This window comes from Phyllostomus discolor, chromosome 13 (genome assembly GCF_004126475.2).
Source record: "Phyllostomus discolor isolate MPI-MPIP mPhyDis1 chromosome 13, mPhyDis1.pri.v3, whole genome shotgun sequence".
Lineage (NCBI taxonomy): Eukaryota > Metazoa > Chordata > Mammalia > Chiroptera > Phyllostomidae > Phyllostomus > Phyllostomus discolor.
The window spans coordinates 59,206,627-59,222,139 of NC_040915.2; the positions used below are offsets into that span (position 1 = coordinate 59,206,627).

At 51.6% G+C, this 15,513-nt stretch overlaps 1 long non-coding RNA gene and 1 gene segment (V, D, J or C); one reads left to right on the plus strand and one right to left on the minus strand.

Annotated features, from left to right (window-relative positions):
- The first annotated feature begins 3,445 nt into the window (after positions 1-3,445).
- On the plus strand, positions 3,446-14,621 carry LOC114510168. The segment is given in 3 exon segments: positions 3,446-3,562; positions 3,666-3,965; positions 14,523-14,621. Coding segments are annotated over 3 exon segments (417 nt in total).
- Positions 10,364-14,926, minus strand: LOC118497946. Its single transcript, XR_004900466.1, has 3 exons — positions 14,770-14,926; positions 12,595-12,599; positions 10,364-10,460 (listed from the first exon to the last, which is right to left on the minus strand). It is a non-coding gene; the product is annotated as an uncharacterized LOC118497946 (long non-coding RNA).
- Between the last annotated feature and the right edge of the window lie 587 nt (positions 14,927-15,513).

Below are 15,513 nucleotides of genomic sequence, written 5' to 3' on the forward strand. Positions count from 1 at the left end.
CTGCCCTTCATTCCCCCTCACTGGGATTCACCTGAACTGTCACTGTTTCACAGGGAGAGCAGCTGGCTACCAGCTACTGAGCTATGGTGCTGAGGCTCGGGGCTGTGTGTGCTGGAGCCCACGAAGGCCTTTGGGGTGCATTCCCCACTGCAGGGGCTGCTTGTCCCCACTTAAAGGACAGAGAGCTACTTCTGACACTACAGGGGGGAGGAGGCAGCATGAGCAGCCGCTGGACACAGTGGACAGGGGACTCAGGACTGACACTGGGCTCAGGCAAGATGCTGGAGGTGTCATTGTGGGTCAGGACCACCATGGCAGCCTGGGCCCTGGGGACAGGGAAATAAGAGCCAATGGAAAAGCGGGAAAGCAGCACAAACACAGGATTCTGTGTCTGTGAAAGGAAAGGCGTCTAGTCCCTCCTATCTGCCTCCACACCTCCTCATCCACATCCCCTGTCACCCCCACTGCCTTCTCCCAGGGCAGGGTTCCAGGGGGTGGGCTCTCTGCTGGTCACATGGCTTCAGGAGGCCACACTCCCTCCTGACCCTGAGGCACTGTCCTGAAATGCCCTCATCTGGTTTGAAGAAATCAGTGTGGTGCATCCTGCTCCTCACTCACTCACTCACTCGTCTTTCTGTTGCACCAAAAGCAATGTGTCTGCAAGAGGGAGCAGAGTACCCCGGGGTTCAGAAAGGAAAAAGACACCTGTGGGGACCACACCTGTTAGGCACCCTAAGAACAGAGGGTCACTGGGATGTGAAGCACAGGGTGGGGAGTGTGGTCAGTGGTGCTGCCCCAGTGGGGACAGGGTTCTGTGGGGACTGGGAACATCACAGGAAACACTTTGTAAAGGATCTGATTGTCTAACCACTCTGCTGTGATGAAATCAATACAAAATAATGTCGGCAGTAAGTAGATCGGGACTAATGGAGACTAGAGAATATGAAATGAGTGTTTCTAAATCCCGTAATGCAAAAGGACCTCTAAGAAGGAGTGGACTGCCATTCATAATACTGTTCTTTTGATAGCAATCCTATACTGAAAAATAATTACAAAACTAGACAAAACATATATTAAATACCTCCAGAGCCAGAAGGAAGTATAGTCGGCATCACAGTCAAGGGTAAGTGAGAACCAGCAGGAGGAATCAGGAACAGAAGGCGTGAGCTCCTCCCAGGGCTGCGTTCTCATGGCAAACGCAGGAAGACAAAGGCCAAGGCCTGTCCCAGGGACTGGGGATATAACAGGAAACCCTCACAGTGGTGACGACAACAAAAACAACACCGAATGTGTCAACCTGAAGGAATCACCCGAGTAGAACTGTGACCAGCTATGATCTAACAGGGCTCCTGAGGAATCCCAGTCCTCTAAAGATGCTCAGAGTGGTCACGTACCAGCAACAGACCCAGGGGCCTGACAGAAGGAAACTCAACTATCATGTCATCCTTTAACACCTGGGAACACGGCATTTCATGTAGCTCCGTGGAGGTCATTCATGACCTGAAAAAATTAATGGCTCAACCCAGATTCACAGAGGAGACCTGCTCATCCTACTACCCCATGTGGTGACATCAGAAAGACCCAACAGCAAAAAGCAGATCCCTCCCAGGACAACTGGGGATGTGACATGACCGGGAGGATGTTTCTCCTCAGACCAGTAGGGGGCGGTGGTGGAGTGGGCCTCAGAACCAAGGGCTCTGGCCTAGGCAACCTGGGAAAGAACTCTACAGGGTCTTGCTCACTTGGGCAGGCAGTGTCCTCACTGAAGTGTGACTGTCCTGCACCTGGTCCCCAGGAGCCACATGACCACTCAGCTCTGACTCACACAGATGCTTCGTATCTTGAACTTCTCCCCTCATGTAGTCATTGCCCAGGACTGATTCATAGGTCAAGGTAGGTGGACAATCACACAACGAAACTAAATGTCCTTGAAAAAAAAACCATGCCCTACAGTTGTCCCTGGGCATAGGGTAGGAGACGCCTAGGCAGGGACAGCCTCAATGTCAACAACTAGGCCTCAGGCAGCAGAGCTCTGGGCCTTCCCCACCGTGGTCGGGATCCTTCTGTCACGTCCTCACTCACTGCAGGAGGAGTTTGCTCCCAGGAACCCTGAGAGGATACGTGGGGGGAGGCACTGGCACTGCCTTTTCCTGCTGCCATCGGGGCGCAGCTGGTGGGTCCTCCCATTAATTCTGCCACCTTCTAGCCCTGCTTCTGGTCCTGGATGATACAGTGCTGTCCCTGCCAGAGAGAGAGAGAGAATGTCCCGTAAATTAATGTTTTCATTCAGGCAAAGCAAAGAAGCTTAACTCAAAAGAATTATTGGAGAATTGCCCAAAGTATCTCATTCTTTTATTATAGCTGATATTTTCAGAAATGACTCAACATATAAGCAAGAAGAGCCCATGTCTCATCAAGAAAAATTTCCCTCGACCCACAGGGAGGATTTAGGCTGAGGCTAGAATATATTCACCTCTCTGGGTGACGACGGACCTGGAATTTGGGGACAGCAGCTGTGAAGAGGCTGAGGTCCACCTGCAGCAGGGTGTCTCTCAGAGGTGAAAGCACCTCATGAGGAAAGTGCTCCCTGAGTCAGGCTGTGTCTCTCAGGACCCACAGTGGGGGTGCTACTCTGTCTCCTTCCTATGTAGGAGGGGCTCCTGGGGTCCTGGGAGTGTCTCCACACCCAACCTATCATTCGCTCCATCCCACACTGGGTCTTAATCCTTAAAGGGACATGTGGTGACTGGGGAAAACCTGAGACAGTGTATAAGTGACAAACCTCTGGGTCATTTACTGCTACACTTGCAAATATACAGATGAAGAAATTGGTAAATAAATGCTTTCACATTTTTCTGTATCCTTTCAGTGGTTATTTCTTACTAGTCTGTCCTTTCTCGTTCATTCCACTGGTCTGCAGTGACACTGTGTCCACACTCAGCCTTGGTTGGCTCCTTCACTGAGGCTGCTGGGTCAGAGCTCAGTGAGGGGAGACCCCGTTCCTTCAGTCCCCACGTGCAAACTCTGGTTTCCCTGAGGACTCCCTGTAGGAGGAGGCAGTGTCTGCTACCTCCTTCAAATAAGACAAGAATGGTTATCACTGAAGAAGGAAGAAAATGGTCTAATCTGAGGGACAGAATAATATCTGAGATGAGCTAGATCACTAGGGCCAGAGGGAAACACAGTCATCTCATCGTGGAGGCCATAGACGATTCACATAGACTCAGCAGTAAGTCTACCAGGGACGTGAGGGGACTGATTTGGTGACAGAGGTCAAGAATGTGAATTCAGGACCTTAGTCACTGCACAGTCATTGGTGTTGGGTGGCAGTCACATCTGTCTCTATCCCCATTCCCCAGGGGACATCAGGGTGACACTGGGGCAGGACAAGACAGAGAAAACTGATTTGCATGAAGCAGCTCCTCCTAGTGGGGCTGGGAGGCATGAAAAGGCCCCAAGGACACCACCCTCCAGCCCAGGAGCCTGAGGAGGCCGTGCCCTGTGAGTGTCCCCACTATGGCCTGGACGGTGCTCCTGCTCGGGCTCCTCACTTACAGCTCAGGTCAGAGGAAGGGACTCTGCATTTTTGGGAGATGCAGCAAAGCAGGGTCTCGGAGTGATCTTGTATCTTATAGCAATATCCGTGTCTTTCCTGTTGGTTTTAGGTGTGGATTCTCAGACTGTGGTCACCCAGGAGCCGTCGCTGTCTGTGTCTCCAGGAGGGACGGTCACACTCACCTGTGGCCTTAGTTCTGGGTCAGTCTCTAGTAGTAGTCACTACCCCAGCTGGTACCAGCAGACCCCAGGCAAGGCTCCCCGCATGCTCATCTATAGCACAAACAGCCGGCCCTCTGGGGTCCCTGAGCGCTTCTCTGGATCCATCTCTGGGAACAAAGCCATCCTCACCATCACGGGGGCCCAGCCTGAGGACGAGGCCGACTATCACTGTGCTCTATACACGGGTAGTAGTACTTACACAGTGATGTGACCCCATGGGGAAGTGCAACCAAAACCTCTTCTGTGCTGAGAATAGCTCAGCTTTAGTGACAGAAGGAAAGAGAGAGGGTGGAAACGGTCAGCACAGTAAGGGGAGGGGCTCCAGGGCCCCATTCCCACGTCCAGTGGCTCCTGTCTACATACCTCCACCAGTCTCCCCCAGGGTGTGCCCATGCGTCCCATGTGACCCTGGCACAATGGGCTTCCTCTCCTCCCTTCTCCCTAGAACCATGATGGAGTGAGGGCTGAGTGCAAACACAATGACCCTCAGAGAGATCCAGAGCCTCCACTGCCCCTTGTCAGCATGTTCACAGGTCTAGGCTGGCCCAGGAGGAATGGAAAATCACTGCGGGGAAACTCCCTGCCAACCCTACCCAGGACAGACAGATGCCTGGCTAACATTGGGGTCTGGGGTCATCCTATCTGCCATAACATGATGGAACTTTAACTTCAGCCTGACAAGACGTATGAAGAACAATGGGCAACAGAAAGGCCACCCAGCATCCAGCTCCAGCCAGTCAGATGCTGACACCAAAATCAGCAACACTTCATGGGTTTTTGTGCTTAAAAACCCTGCCCTAAGAATGATGGAGCGAGTCCCAACTTCCCTCAGTTGACTCCACTTCCCCTCCTATTCCCTGCTGATAGACCCTGCTCCTTAGCTCCCTGCGTCCACCTGGTTTCTTGAGGGACTGACACCTAACACCTGTTTGTATCCCAGGAGCTTTAAGAAATTATGGTCTCACCTATTGACTTCAGCCTGTGGACCATGGGAATATTTTATTAGCATTTAAATGAGAGTGTCACTGGGAGCTTGCAGGTGATGCTGTTTCCCTGACTAGGCTGCTGAGTGAGATCTGTGTGTTCGTGAGAAAACTCTGTGTTTTCACAAGCTCCCTCTAAAGTGTTTCAGGAATGCTAAAGACTGAAATATACATCCATTTCTATTATTATAAAATTATTCCCGATCAATCTTGTTTGAAATTTATCCAACTTAACATTCCAGGAGTCAACCTCTCCTAAATCAACCTTCATAAATCCTGGAACGTTCAGAAAGAGGTTTAAAATCTGAGTTCATTGCTGCAAACTGTGACTTGATTTCTCTGCTTCCTTCTCTGCACATTGAAAACTGCAGGCACAAGTGGAGAGGATTTCCACAGCTTACATGAATACTGATGCTCTGAGAGTTCACCTGTTTGGAGGGGCTTCCAGAAACACTCCTCCCAGCCCCCGGGGCCACCCCTACTCCACCGCCACACCTCCCCACAGCGGTGCAGGGACAGGGGAGGGGCTGCAGGTGGTGTCTCCACACCAGGTTCCCCAGGGCAACCAGCACGGGGCCCTGAGGAGAGAAGCAGAGTGGGAAATTGCTCGTTCATTTACTGTCCTCATCTTTGCTAAAATCTGCTTAGGAAACTTCATGTCAAGGTAACACAAAATAAATTTAAAAGAAACAGTGATTATATCTAGTATGTTAAAAATATGTGTCTTCATCTGTGCTTGTTTTATGTGATCTTTATTGCATTATTGTATTCCTGAACTGGTTCTATGAACAGACAAAGGATATATTGGGAATTTCATGAAATTTAAATCAAACCTGCAGTTTGGTTCACATTATTTTACTGAAGTTAGCTCTTAGATTTTAAATATGACCCTAGTTTTTCAAGATTATAATGTCACACAAATGTGGATGAACATTATGGGAAGATTTTTTATACTAACATTTTGTCTGTAAGTACCAAATTATTCCAAAATTAAACCTTTGAAATCACTCACACAGGAATGAAAATGCACTCCCTTCTCTCCTGGGAGGGTGAAGTCCAAGGCCGACCCCTGGGGCAGGGCGAGACCCTGAGCTGACAGTCCGCCTTTCACATGCAAATCCCTTCCCTGGCTGACTTTGGCTAATCACGGAGATCACACACAGAGACACCATGTCCGCGTGTTGGAACCCAGACTGCCCGAGGGGGACACAACAGCTGTTGAAAGATGGACATAGGTCCTTACCTGGAAAATCAGTTTTCATTGCTGTACCCCAATCTCATTTCTGGCAGAACCCAAATACCGGGGTGGCTTTCTGAGTCAAGCCAGCAAGAAAGCCTCGCTTTTACCATCGCCTGATTGTTCCTCAGCCAGTGAGTGATTCCAGACCAGGGCACGTTGGCTGAGCCCAGACACGACCTGCGGTCCCTGGAGAGCACACACTGGGGATGGTGTTGTGTCATGTGCAGTTGGCCCAGGTCCTGTGTTCTCCTGTGACCCCAAGGCACTGTGGACCATTCAGTGGCCTCAGAAGAGAGCACAGCAGTGAGAAAGACATTGTGTTTTCCCTGGGCACTCTGTCACTTAGGGCTATACTGGTTACCTCTCAGAATTCTTAACCTAGTAGGAAGGTGTCTGCTGAGGAAAGGACCCCACCACACAGTTTGCACACTGATGCTGCCTCCTGCGAGTTCGCTCCTGGATCAGCTGGGTAACATGTGGGTTGTAAATAAAACCGTGCACACGTCACTACCATTTGCTGACACAGAAAGCTGAGAATTATGGAGAGCCATGTCAGGAGGGCTGAGAGGAGAGAAACCCCAGGCGGAGAGTCCCGGGGCCCTGAGAGCAGGACCTGCATCTGGGGACAAGGCTCGGGTCAGGCCAGGGGCGAAGGAAGACAGAGCTTCTCCTGGACCCTGGGAGGGAGGTGGCTGCTGCCTCCCCTCTGGGCTTCCTGCTCTGCTGCCCCAGGGCTGTCTCCTTCAGGGCGGCCCAGACCTCAGGGTGGCCCCATGAAGGTAGACAGATGAGCTGATGGGTCTCGGTGGGGGAGAGGGGTGAGCAGGAATGAGACAGTCCTGGAATTCTGACCCCTTAGGGAAGCTGGGATTTTCTTCTCTCTGGAGATCACACGCTGATGAGTGCCTGATGCCCAGGAGCTGGGAGACCCGCCCCACGAAGGGCCCAGCTCTCAGGCTCTGGCTCCCCTCCTCCCCCGTGCCCCCGAGGCCAGTCCTACTTTTCACTCTGGGATTCTGCTGTTTGTTTGTGTTGTTGGGATGGTTTGTGATAATTAGTAGCTGGTTCAGCCTAGACCTTATAAACCTGGTGTCCCCGAAATCCGTGGAGCTCTAACAACTGAGGTAGATCCGGGCTAATGCAGACTGGAGATGGGAACATGAGGGTTTGGAAATTCCATAGCGGGGGAAGAGCCTGTAGAAAGAGGCAGAGTTCCATTCAGAGGAACATGATTGGTGTGAATCGGTCAATAACATGATAGACTCAGAACCATGACCGATATGAAATGAGAATCATTGTACAGAAAAAAGGTACAAAATTATGCAAACTCACTTCAACACCTCAATAGTCAGAGGCAGTGTCAGCATCGCAGTCGAGGGAAAATGAGGACTTGAGGGAGGAACCGAGAACACGGGACGTTCATCCCTGACAGTGCAGGGTTCTCATGGCGGAGGCGGGACTAAAGGGCAAGATGTGTCCCTGGGGGTGGGGAAATCTAACAGCGGCCTGTGCAACATCTACAGAAACAACCATAGAACAACAGCCAAGCATTTCAGCCTGCAAGCATCGCTCAAGTAGATTTATTGTCAGGTAGGAACTGACAGGGCTTTCTGGAAATACTTAAGCATCCAATTTTGCTCAAAATGCTCATGTACCAGAAATTCACCCAGGGGCCAGACACGAGAAAACTCAACTAGCAGGGAACCTTTTAAAATCTGGTGATACAGCATTTCATTGTGCTGTCTGAGGATCATTAGTGACCTGGAAAAATAATGACTCTACCCAAACATCAAGAGGGGACCTGCTCATTCCACTGCCCTGGGTGGTGACATCAGAAAGACCCAACTGCAATCATCAGAGCCTTCCCAGGAGAGCTGGGGGTGTGAGATGAGCTGGAAGATGTTACTTCTGAGACCAGCAGGGGGCACTGGTGGACTGGGCCTGAGAGCTCAGGGCTCTGGGCCACAAAGACTCTATTGGCCCTTGCACACTTGGGCAGGCAGTGTGCACTCCTCAGTGAAGTGTGACTGTCCTGCACCTGGTCCCCAGGAGCCACATGAGCACTCAGCTCTGACTTAATCACGTGCCTCACATCTCACCCTCCTCCCTTCATGGATTCAATTGTGCAGACCTGATTCACAGGTCACCGGAGATAAACAGTTGCACACACAATGAAAATCTTGAACCTGGAACGTAACCTACACTGTTACCTGGGCATAGGGTAGGGGACACCTGAGGAGGAATTTGCTCCATGCCAACAATCGGGCATCCATAACCTGGACCCTTCTTGGCACCTCCTCACTCATTACTGCTCCAGAAATTTCCACCCAGGGACCCTGAGAAGATGTGTGGGGAGGGGCACTGGCACTGCCTTTTCCTGCTGCCATCGGGGGCACAGCTGGTGGGTCATCCCCTTTCTTCTGCCAACTTCCAGCCCTGCTTCTGGTCCGGGATGAGATGGTGCTCTCTCTGCCAGAAAGTGTGAGAGAGATGGAGAGCGACTGTAGCCTAAAGTAATATTTTCATTCTAGCAAATCAAAAGAGCCAAACACAACAAGCACAGTAGCATATGGGAAAAACACCAAAAAAATATTTATACTCCTAGTTAATAGTTGCACAAATGGCTCTGTGTACAAACAAAAAGAATCCACGTCTTATCAAGACAAATTCTCCTGACTCTCAGGGAGGATCTGGGAGGAGGTTAGGATGTGTGCAGTCTCGGAATGATGACGGACCTGCAGTTGTGGGGGGAGCAGATGTGTAGAAGACAAGGTCAGCTTGCAGGCATGAGTGATCTCTCTGAAAAGGCTCCCCTCAATGCCCACCCTGCTCCCCACCCCCATCCTCCCCAGCCTCCAGTCAGGCAGTGTTACTCTGCATCCACAGGGAGCTCCTGTCTGTCTCCTTCACGTGTGGGAGGGGCTCCTGAGGCCCTGGGTGCACCTCCCTTTTCCAGCCTGTCAACTCCTCCACCCCACACTGTCTCCTGATCCCCAAACAGGTCTGCTGCACCGGACACATTTATGCAACCTGCGGGGCCTGGAGAAGCCTGAGACAGCTGCAGGGCTGGACCTCTCCTCAGGGACCCTGCTGCTAACAGGACCCCAGTGTGTTGCTGCTAAAAAACTTAGTGGGTGCGAGCTTCCTTATCTGCCATCAGGCTGGCTGTTGTTCTACTCCCCCGGCCCCTGAGTTCTCAGTTACTCCAGCATTTCGTAGGGATTATGGAGGCTGACAGTGAGCACTTTTGCTTTGTCATTCTTTCGTTTCCTTTGGAGCTAATATCCCTCATCTCTGAATTTGATAGGTATTGAAATGTCTCTATTTCTGTCCATTATTAGGTACATGTTTGTGTGACAGAATAATCATTTAGCATGAATATTCTATGGCATGAACTCTCAAACTCAAGAGAAAAGAAAGTATTGATGATCCAAATTTATAAACATAGATGACTTGCTAGTGATTCCAAAGGAAATACCATAAGCCACAGTTTTATTTCACACCCTGAGGGACGCCCTCGTGTGTATTTGTCATCTGCAGTCACCGGAGCCACTTCGTGCCCCTGCTCATCCCCTCATCTCCCAAACCCTCCCTGCTCTTTAGGCCCCCACAGCAGGACGTGAAGGGAAGGGGATTTAAATCTTCTATCACGTGCGCACCCTGGGGGCTCAGACACAGTGCTGTTCTCATCACAGATAACGACATACATGTTCCTACTACTTTTTCAGACATTGATAATTTCATGGAGACACTTGACACAATAGGGAGTTCATACAGCAAAGCAGAGGAGACACCCATGCCTGGCGGTGCATCAGCCTGTGTCACAACCCCCAGCCCTTCCACTGACCACGGCTACTGGGGCAGGGCCCTGGATGGAGTCAGGGGGACACCCCTGTCCCTTCACAGCTCAGACACAGGCTCTGAGAAGTCTCAGAGGACTCAGGGCTGGGCAGAGGAGTGACTGCTAAGATCCCCCAAAGAAGACGAGGAAGGATGACCCTGAGGAGGGAAGGGTGTTCCCGGGGACGGGGTGGGACTGGGGATGGTCTAGAGCGGATCTCTGGGGCCAGGAGGGGAGAACACGGCCATCTCAACTGTGAACCCCAGACTCTCCAGGAATGAAATTTAGGAATCAGGTCATCAGGAATGTGGGGGACAGATTTGGTGACACAGGTCAATTCCCTCACTCAGTGTCTCTATCACTGTGCAGTCACTGGTCAGTGTGAAGTCTCCAGCACCTGCCTCTTTCCAAGTCTCCCCAGGGGACATTAGGGTGACATTGGGGCAGGAAGAGAGAGGAAGCTGAGTGGCATGAAGCAGTTCCTCCACCTAATGGGCCTGGGAGGCATGAAATGCCCCAAGGACACCACCCTCCAGCCCAGGAGCCTGTGGGGGCCGTGTCCTGTGAGAGTCCCCACCATGGCCTGGATGGTGCTCCTGCTCGGGCTCCTTGCTTACAGCTGAGGTCAGAGGAAGGGACCCTGCATTTTGGGCACACAACAAAGCAGCATCTTGGGGTGATGTTGTCTCTCAAAACAACACCATGTATTTCCTGTTGGTTTTAGGTGTGGATTCTCAGACTGTTGTTTCCCAGGAGCCGTCACTGTCTGTGTCTCCAAGAGGGACAGTCACACTCACCTGTGGCTTTAGCTCTGGGTCAGTCTCCAGTGGTATCTACGCCAGATGGTTCCAGCAGACCCCAGGCCAGGCTCCCCGCCCGCTCATCAACAACATAAACACTGGCCCCCTGGGGTCCCTCAGCACTTCTCCAGATCCATCTCTGGGATCAAATCCATCCTGGCCATCACAGGGGCCCAGTCTGAGAACAAGGGGCTATTGCTGTGGAGTACCTCACAGTAGCAGTTACTTTACACAGTGCTCCCTCACACAGGGCAGTGGAACTAACACCTCCCTGGGCTCCTCCTTCCGGGGAAGCTCACCTCTGCTCTGAGTGAATCCAAGCCTAATGCGGGGCTCACATCCGTTGTCTCTTCTGCAGACAGGACCTGAGCTTCCTTGTAACAGCCATCTGACCTTCCCCCCGTCTCTCACTGAGACTCACCATCACCATTATGTCTCATGTTTTCCTGTCCCAGAGGCAGAGAGCTCCTCTCAGGGAGGAAACCTCCCAGAAGAGATGCTGCAGGTGCGGACAGTGGTTGGTACCGGCCGTGCCCAGCTCTGAGTCCTGGGAATACCTGGTGATGTTTCTTCTCTAAATGCTTTAATCAGGATTTTGAGGTAGAAAAGGAGAATGCAGAAGTGAACGGCAATGTGCACACTAGCAGTAAACCATGAATAATTAACAAGAAAACACAAATTAACAATACAAGTGGAAAGACATTTATAATGGGCCTGCTTGGGCGGCTCAGTTGGTTGGAGCAGCAGCCCATATGGAGAAAGGCCGCAGCATGATTCCGGGCAGGGGACACACCAAGGGCACAGGCTTGTCCTCAGTCGGGAGCTTATGTCAGAAAACCGGCTGACGCTTCTCACATTGATCTCAATCTCACTGTGTCTCCCTCTCTTTTCCTCAGTGCCTAAAATAAACAATCATATCACTGGGTGAGGACTTTTTAAAAAAAACAAAATAAAGTAAAAAATGTATGATGGCATCCAAATTAAGAAACACTGAAACACAACTCTAAAAAACTGAAGGTTCTGTAAAAATGAGAGGTACTGACTATCCTGAGATACATATGGGCCGGAATAAATGAAATCACATCTAGCTTATGGTCAGACACTCACTATCAGCCATCCCCATACATATTTATACATTCACGGGAGAACTGGAGTGACATCCACCTACAATGAAAGAACAGGTAGGACATCTCAGCAAAGGAGTAGAAACCATAAGAAAACCATAAAGGACATTGGTGCCCTGGGAAAACACTGCTCCATGTCCACGTGACCTGCCTGCAGCTGAGGGAGGAGAGGCATATGGAGCTGGTTTGATGTGGAGACACCAAACCCGGGCTCAAATTAGAGCCCCTCCCTCCTTCCCAGTCCCTGAGCTCAAGGCTGCCTGAGCACCCTGGGTCCCTGGGACGCAGTAAAGGCTGTTGAGAAGGCAGGTGAGGACACAGGTGTGGCAGGAACTCCAGGCACACAGTGGCCCAGACCCCTGGCTGGGTACCTCCACCTTCAGGATTGAGGTTAAGGATAGGAGGGTTTGTCCAAGGGAAAAGGTGTGGCCAGAGTCCAGGAGACCTAATAATAAGACAGGAGAGGATGGGGGATTGTCAGCCTTTGCTGGGGAATTGCCAATCCTCCTCCAGGGTAAAGTGGGTCGCAGGATGAGACACTCTGACAGCAGACACTGCTCAGGGCCCTGGGGACTCCTGGGAGTGGATCCGTGTGTCCATAGGCACTGACAGTATCCCCCCCGCCCACACCCTCCTGCAGCTCTCCAACAATCCAGGGTGAGGGCTGGGTGGAGGGGCAGCAAGAGCAGGCGCTGCCCAATCTGTTCCAGTGTCACACCCCTGTGAAGCTGTCAATGAGCCCAGAGATGAGGTCACCTTGTCCTGCACAGGGAGCTCCAGACCCACAGGACGTGCCATGGCAAAAGTCCCCATGGCCCCAAGGCAGGACCCCAGCTTTCCTACCTGAGACAGCACAGAAGCACCTTCCAGGGGGTCCAACTTGACGATCCTGATCCAGGTCTGTGACCAGAACTTGTGTGATCACCTCTGGGCTCCAGTCTGAGGCTCAGGCTGTAGTTCATCATTAGAGAAACAGACACAACCCCAGTGCCACAGAGAGCTCCTTCTCCATGTGGACACGTGGTCAATTCTGCAGTCTTCTCTCCCGTCTGACCCATTGCTCCCCTGTCCCTGCCCATGAGCAACATCAGCTCAGTTTTGGGCTTGTGCTGTCCCTTGTGCTACTAAAGCCAGGGCAGCCAGCCCTCGACTCAGTCCATCCTTAGAAAGTAAGTGGAAATATCTGCTTTGGAGTCACTCATCTCCCAACTCAAACAAAATTCTTTTATACCAAAAAGCAAAATATCTGCTGAATGGCTGGGTTGGGAAGAGGACAGAAGTGCATCGTGTGTGACTCAGAGAACCAGGTGGCCAATGCCCAGTGCCCTGTGTGTCTCCTGGTGTCACCCTGGGTTCCCCTGATAACTCCCTGAGCTCTGAGACCTTACAGAAGCTGGGTCTCCCTGTCCCCTAAGATCAGAGCTCTGCGGGGCCCCTGCATCCCCGGGGCAGGGCAAAGTCTCCCATTCAGGAAAGGCTCTCAGACCATCGAGTGCTTGCCGTCCCAGCTCAGCGTCAGGACTTCCAACGTGTTTCCCTCTCCAGTAGTTTGGGTAGAGGGATGTGGGATAAATGTCAGTCATTTGGGCATGGATTATATAAACTTCAGCCTCATTTGCAGACAAAAACTTGATTCTCTGTTTCATAATAGCTTTTGCTTGGCAAAAAAAAATAATTAGACTCTAATATCTCAAATGTATTAGACAGTCCCAAGAACCTAATACATCACCAGGCTGATAAATGAGGCCAGTGGAAAGCCAGAGCAGTAAGGAAGAGAAGAACACATGATCCCAGACAAGCATGCGTCTCATGCACGGACAGGAATCAATGCCACAGCCTGTGCAATGGGGGCTGGGGACCGACAGGAGACCCTCCCCACAGCAACAGCAGGGACATAAGTTAACCTGTAAGAATGAGCAGTGCACAGGTATTCCCAGGTGGCCCTGAAATATCCAGTAACAAGCTCTGTGCTCCAAGTCCTGTATTTAACTCTTCAGATGTCATTAGGGATGTGGAAAATCAGTGTCTGGGCCCAATCCACACAGCAGGCACCTACTCAAGGGACTGTCTTAGTCAGTGACATCAGATAACTTCCAAGTGCAAAAGTCATCCCCCACTGCCCATTGCAGGACAGCTGGGAGGATTAGCAGGCCTGGAGCATGTGGGCTGTGGAGACAGCAGAGGGTGCTGTTGACTGGACCTGGGAGGACTCAGTTCTGGGACAAGACAACTAGGAAGACTTTTATGAATCTTGCCCACTCAGGGAAGCAGCGTCCTCACAGTGTGTGACTTCCCATCACCATGGTCCCCAGGAGCTACATGAGCCCTGAGGTGTGATTCACACCCTTGCTTCACATTCATCTTCCCCTTCACGAGTTGTTCCCCTGTCATGTGCAGACAGACAGGGTTAGGTGGACATACACACAGCAGAAGCTAATCTGCCTGAAGAAACTCAGCCCATGAGTCTTGCTGGACACAAGACAAAAGACCCTTGGAGATGGGAGAGTCTCAGTTCCTGCAACCAGGCCTGAGCAGGAAGAGTCCTGGGGCTTTCCCATCATGGCCCAGATCCCTCTGCTCCTCACCCTCCTCACTCCCTGATTTGGTGACAGAGGTCACTCTGCTCATTCAGTGCCTGAGTAGCTCTATCTTCACTGGTCTGTGTGAGGTTCCAACATCTGCTCTTTCCACATCACCCCAGGGGACATGAGGATGACACTGTGGCACCAAGAGAGGAAGCTGATTTGCATGAAGCAGCTTCTCCTCCTAATGGGTCTGGGAGGCAAGAAAAGGCCCCAAAGACACCTCCTTCCACCCCAGGTGCCTGAGGAAGCCGTGTCCTGAGTGTGCCTCCACCATGGCCTGGATGGTGCTCCTGCTCAGGCTCCTCACTTACTGCTCAGGTCAAAGGAAGAAACTGTATTCTTGGGGGATACAACAAAGCAGCGTCTTGGGGTGATCTTGTCTCTCATAACAAGACCCGTGTCTTTCCTGTTGGTTTTACGTGTGGATTCTCAGACTGTGGTGACTCAGGAGCCATCACTCTCTGTGTCTCCAGGAGGGACAGTCACACTCACCTGTGGCCTTAGTTGTGGGTCAGTCTCTAGTAGTCACTACCCTGGCTGGTACCAGCAGACCCCAGGCAAGGCTCCCTGCATGCTCATCTATGAAACAAAGAAATGACCTTCTGGGGTCCCTGAGCGCTTCTCTGGATCCATCTCTGGGAACAAAGCCATCCTCACCATCACAGAGGCCCAGCCTGAGGACGAGGCCGACTATTACTGTGATCTATCTATACGTGGGTAGTTATACTTACCCTGTGAAGTGACCCCATGGGGAAGTACAACCTAAACCCCGACGAGTGCTCAGAATGGCTCAGCTTTAGTGACAGAAGGAAAGAGAGAGGGTGGAAATGGTCATCACACCAAGGAGAGAGGTTCCAGGGCCCCAATCCCATGCCCAGTGGCTCCTATGCACGTGCCTCCTCCGGGCTCCCCCAGGGTGTGCCCATGTGTCCCATGTGACCCTGGCACAATGGGTTTCCTCTCCTCCCCTCTCCCTAGACCCATGATGGGATGAGGGCTGAGTGCAGACACATTAACCATCAGAGATACTCAGAGGCCACACTGCCCTAGTAATCCTGCCTGTGTTCCAGGAGCTTTAACAAGATGTACTCTCATGTATTGATTTCACCCTGTGGACCTTGTGAGGGTTTTATCAGCATTTAAATGAGGGTGTCACTGAGCGC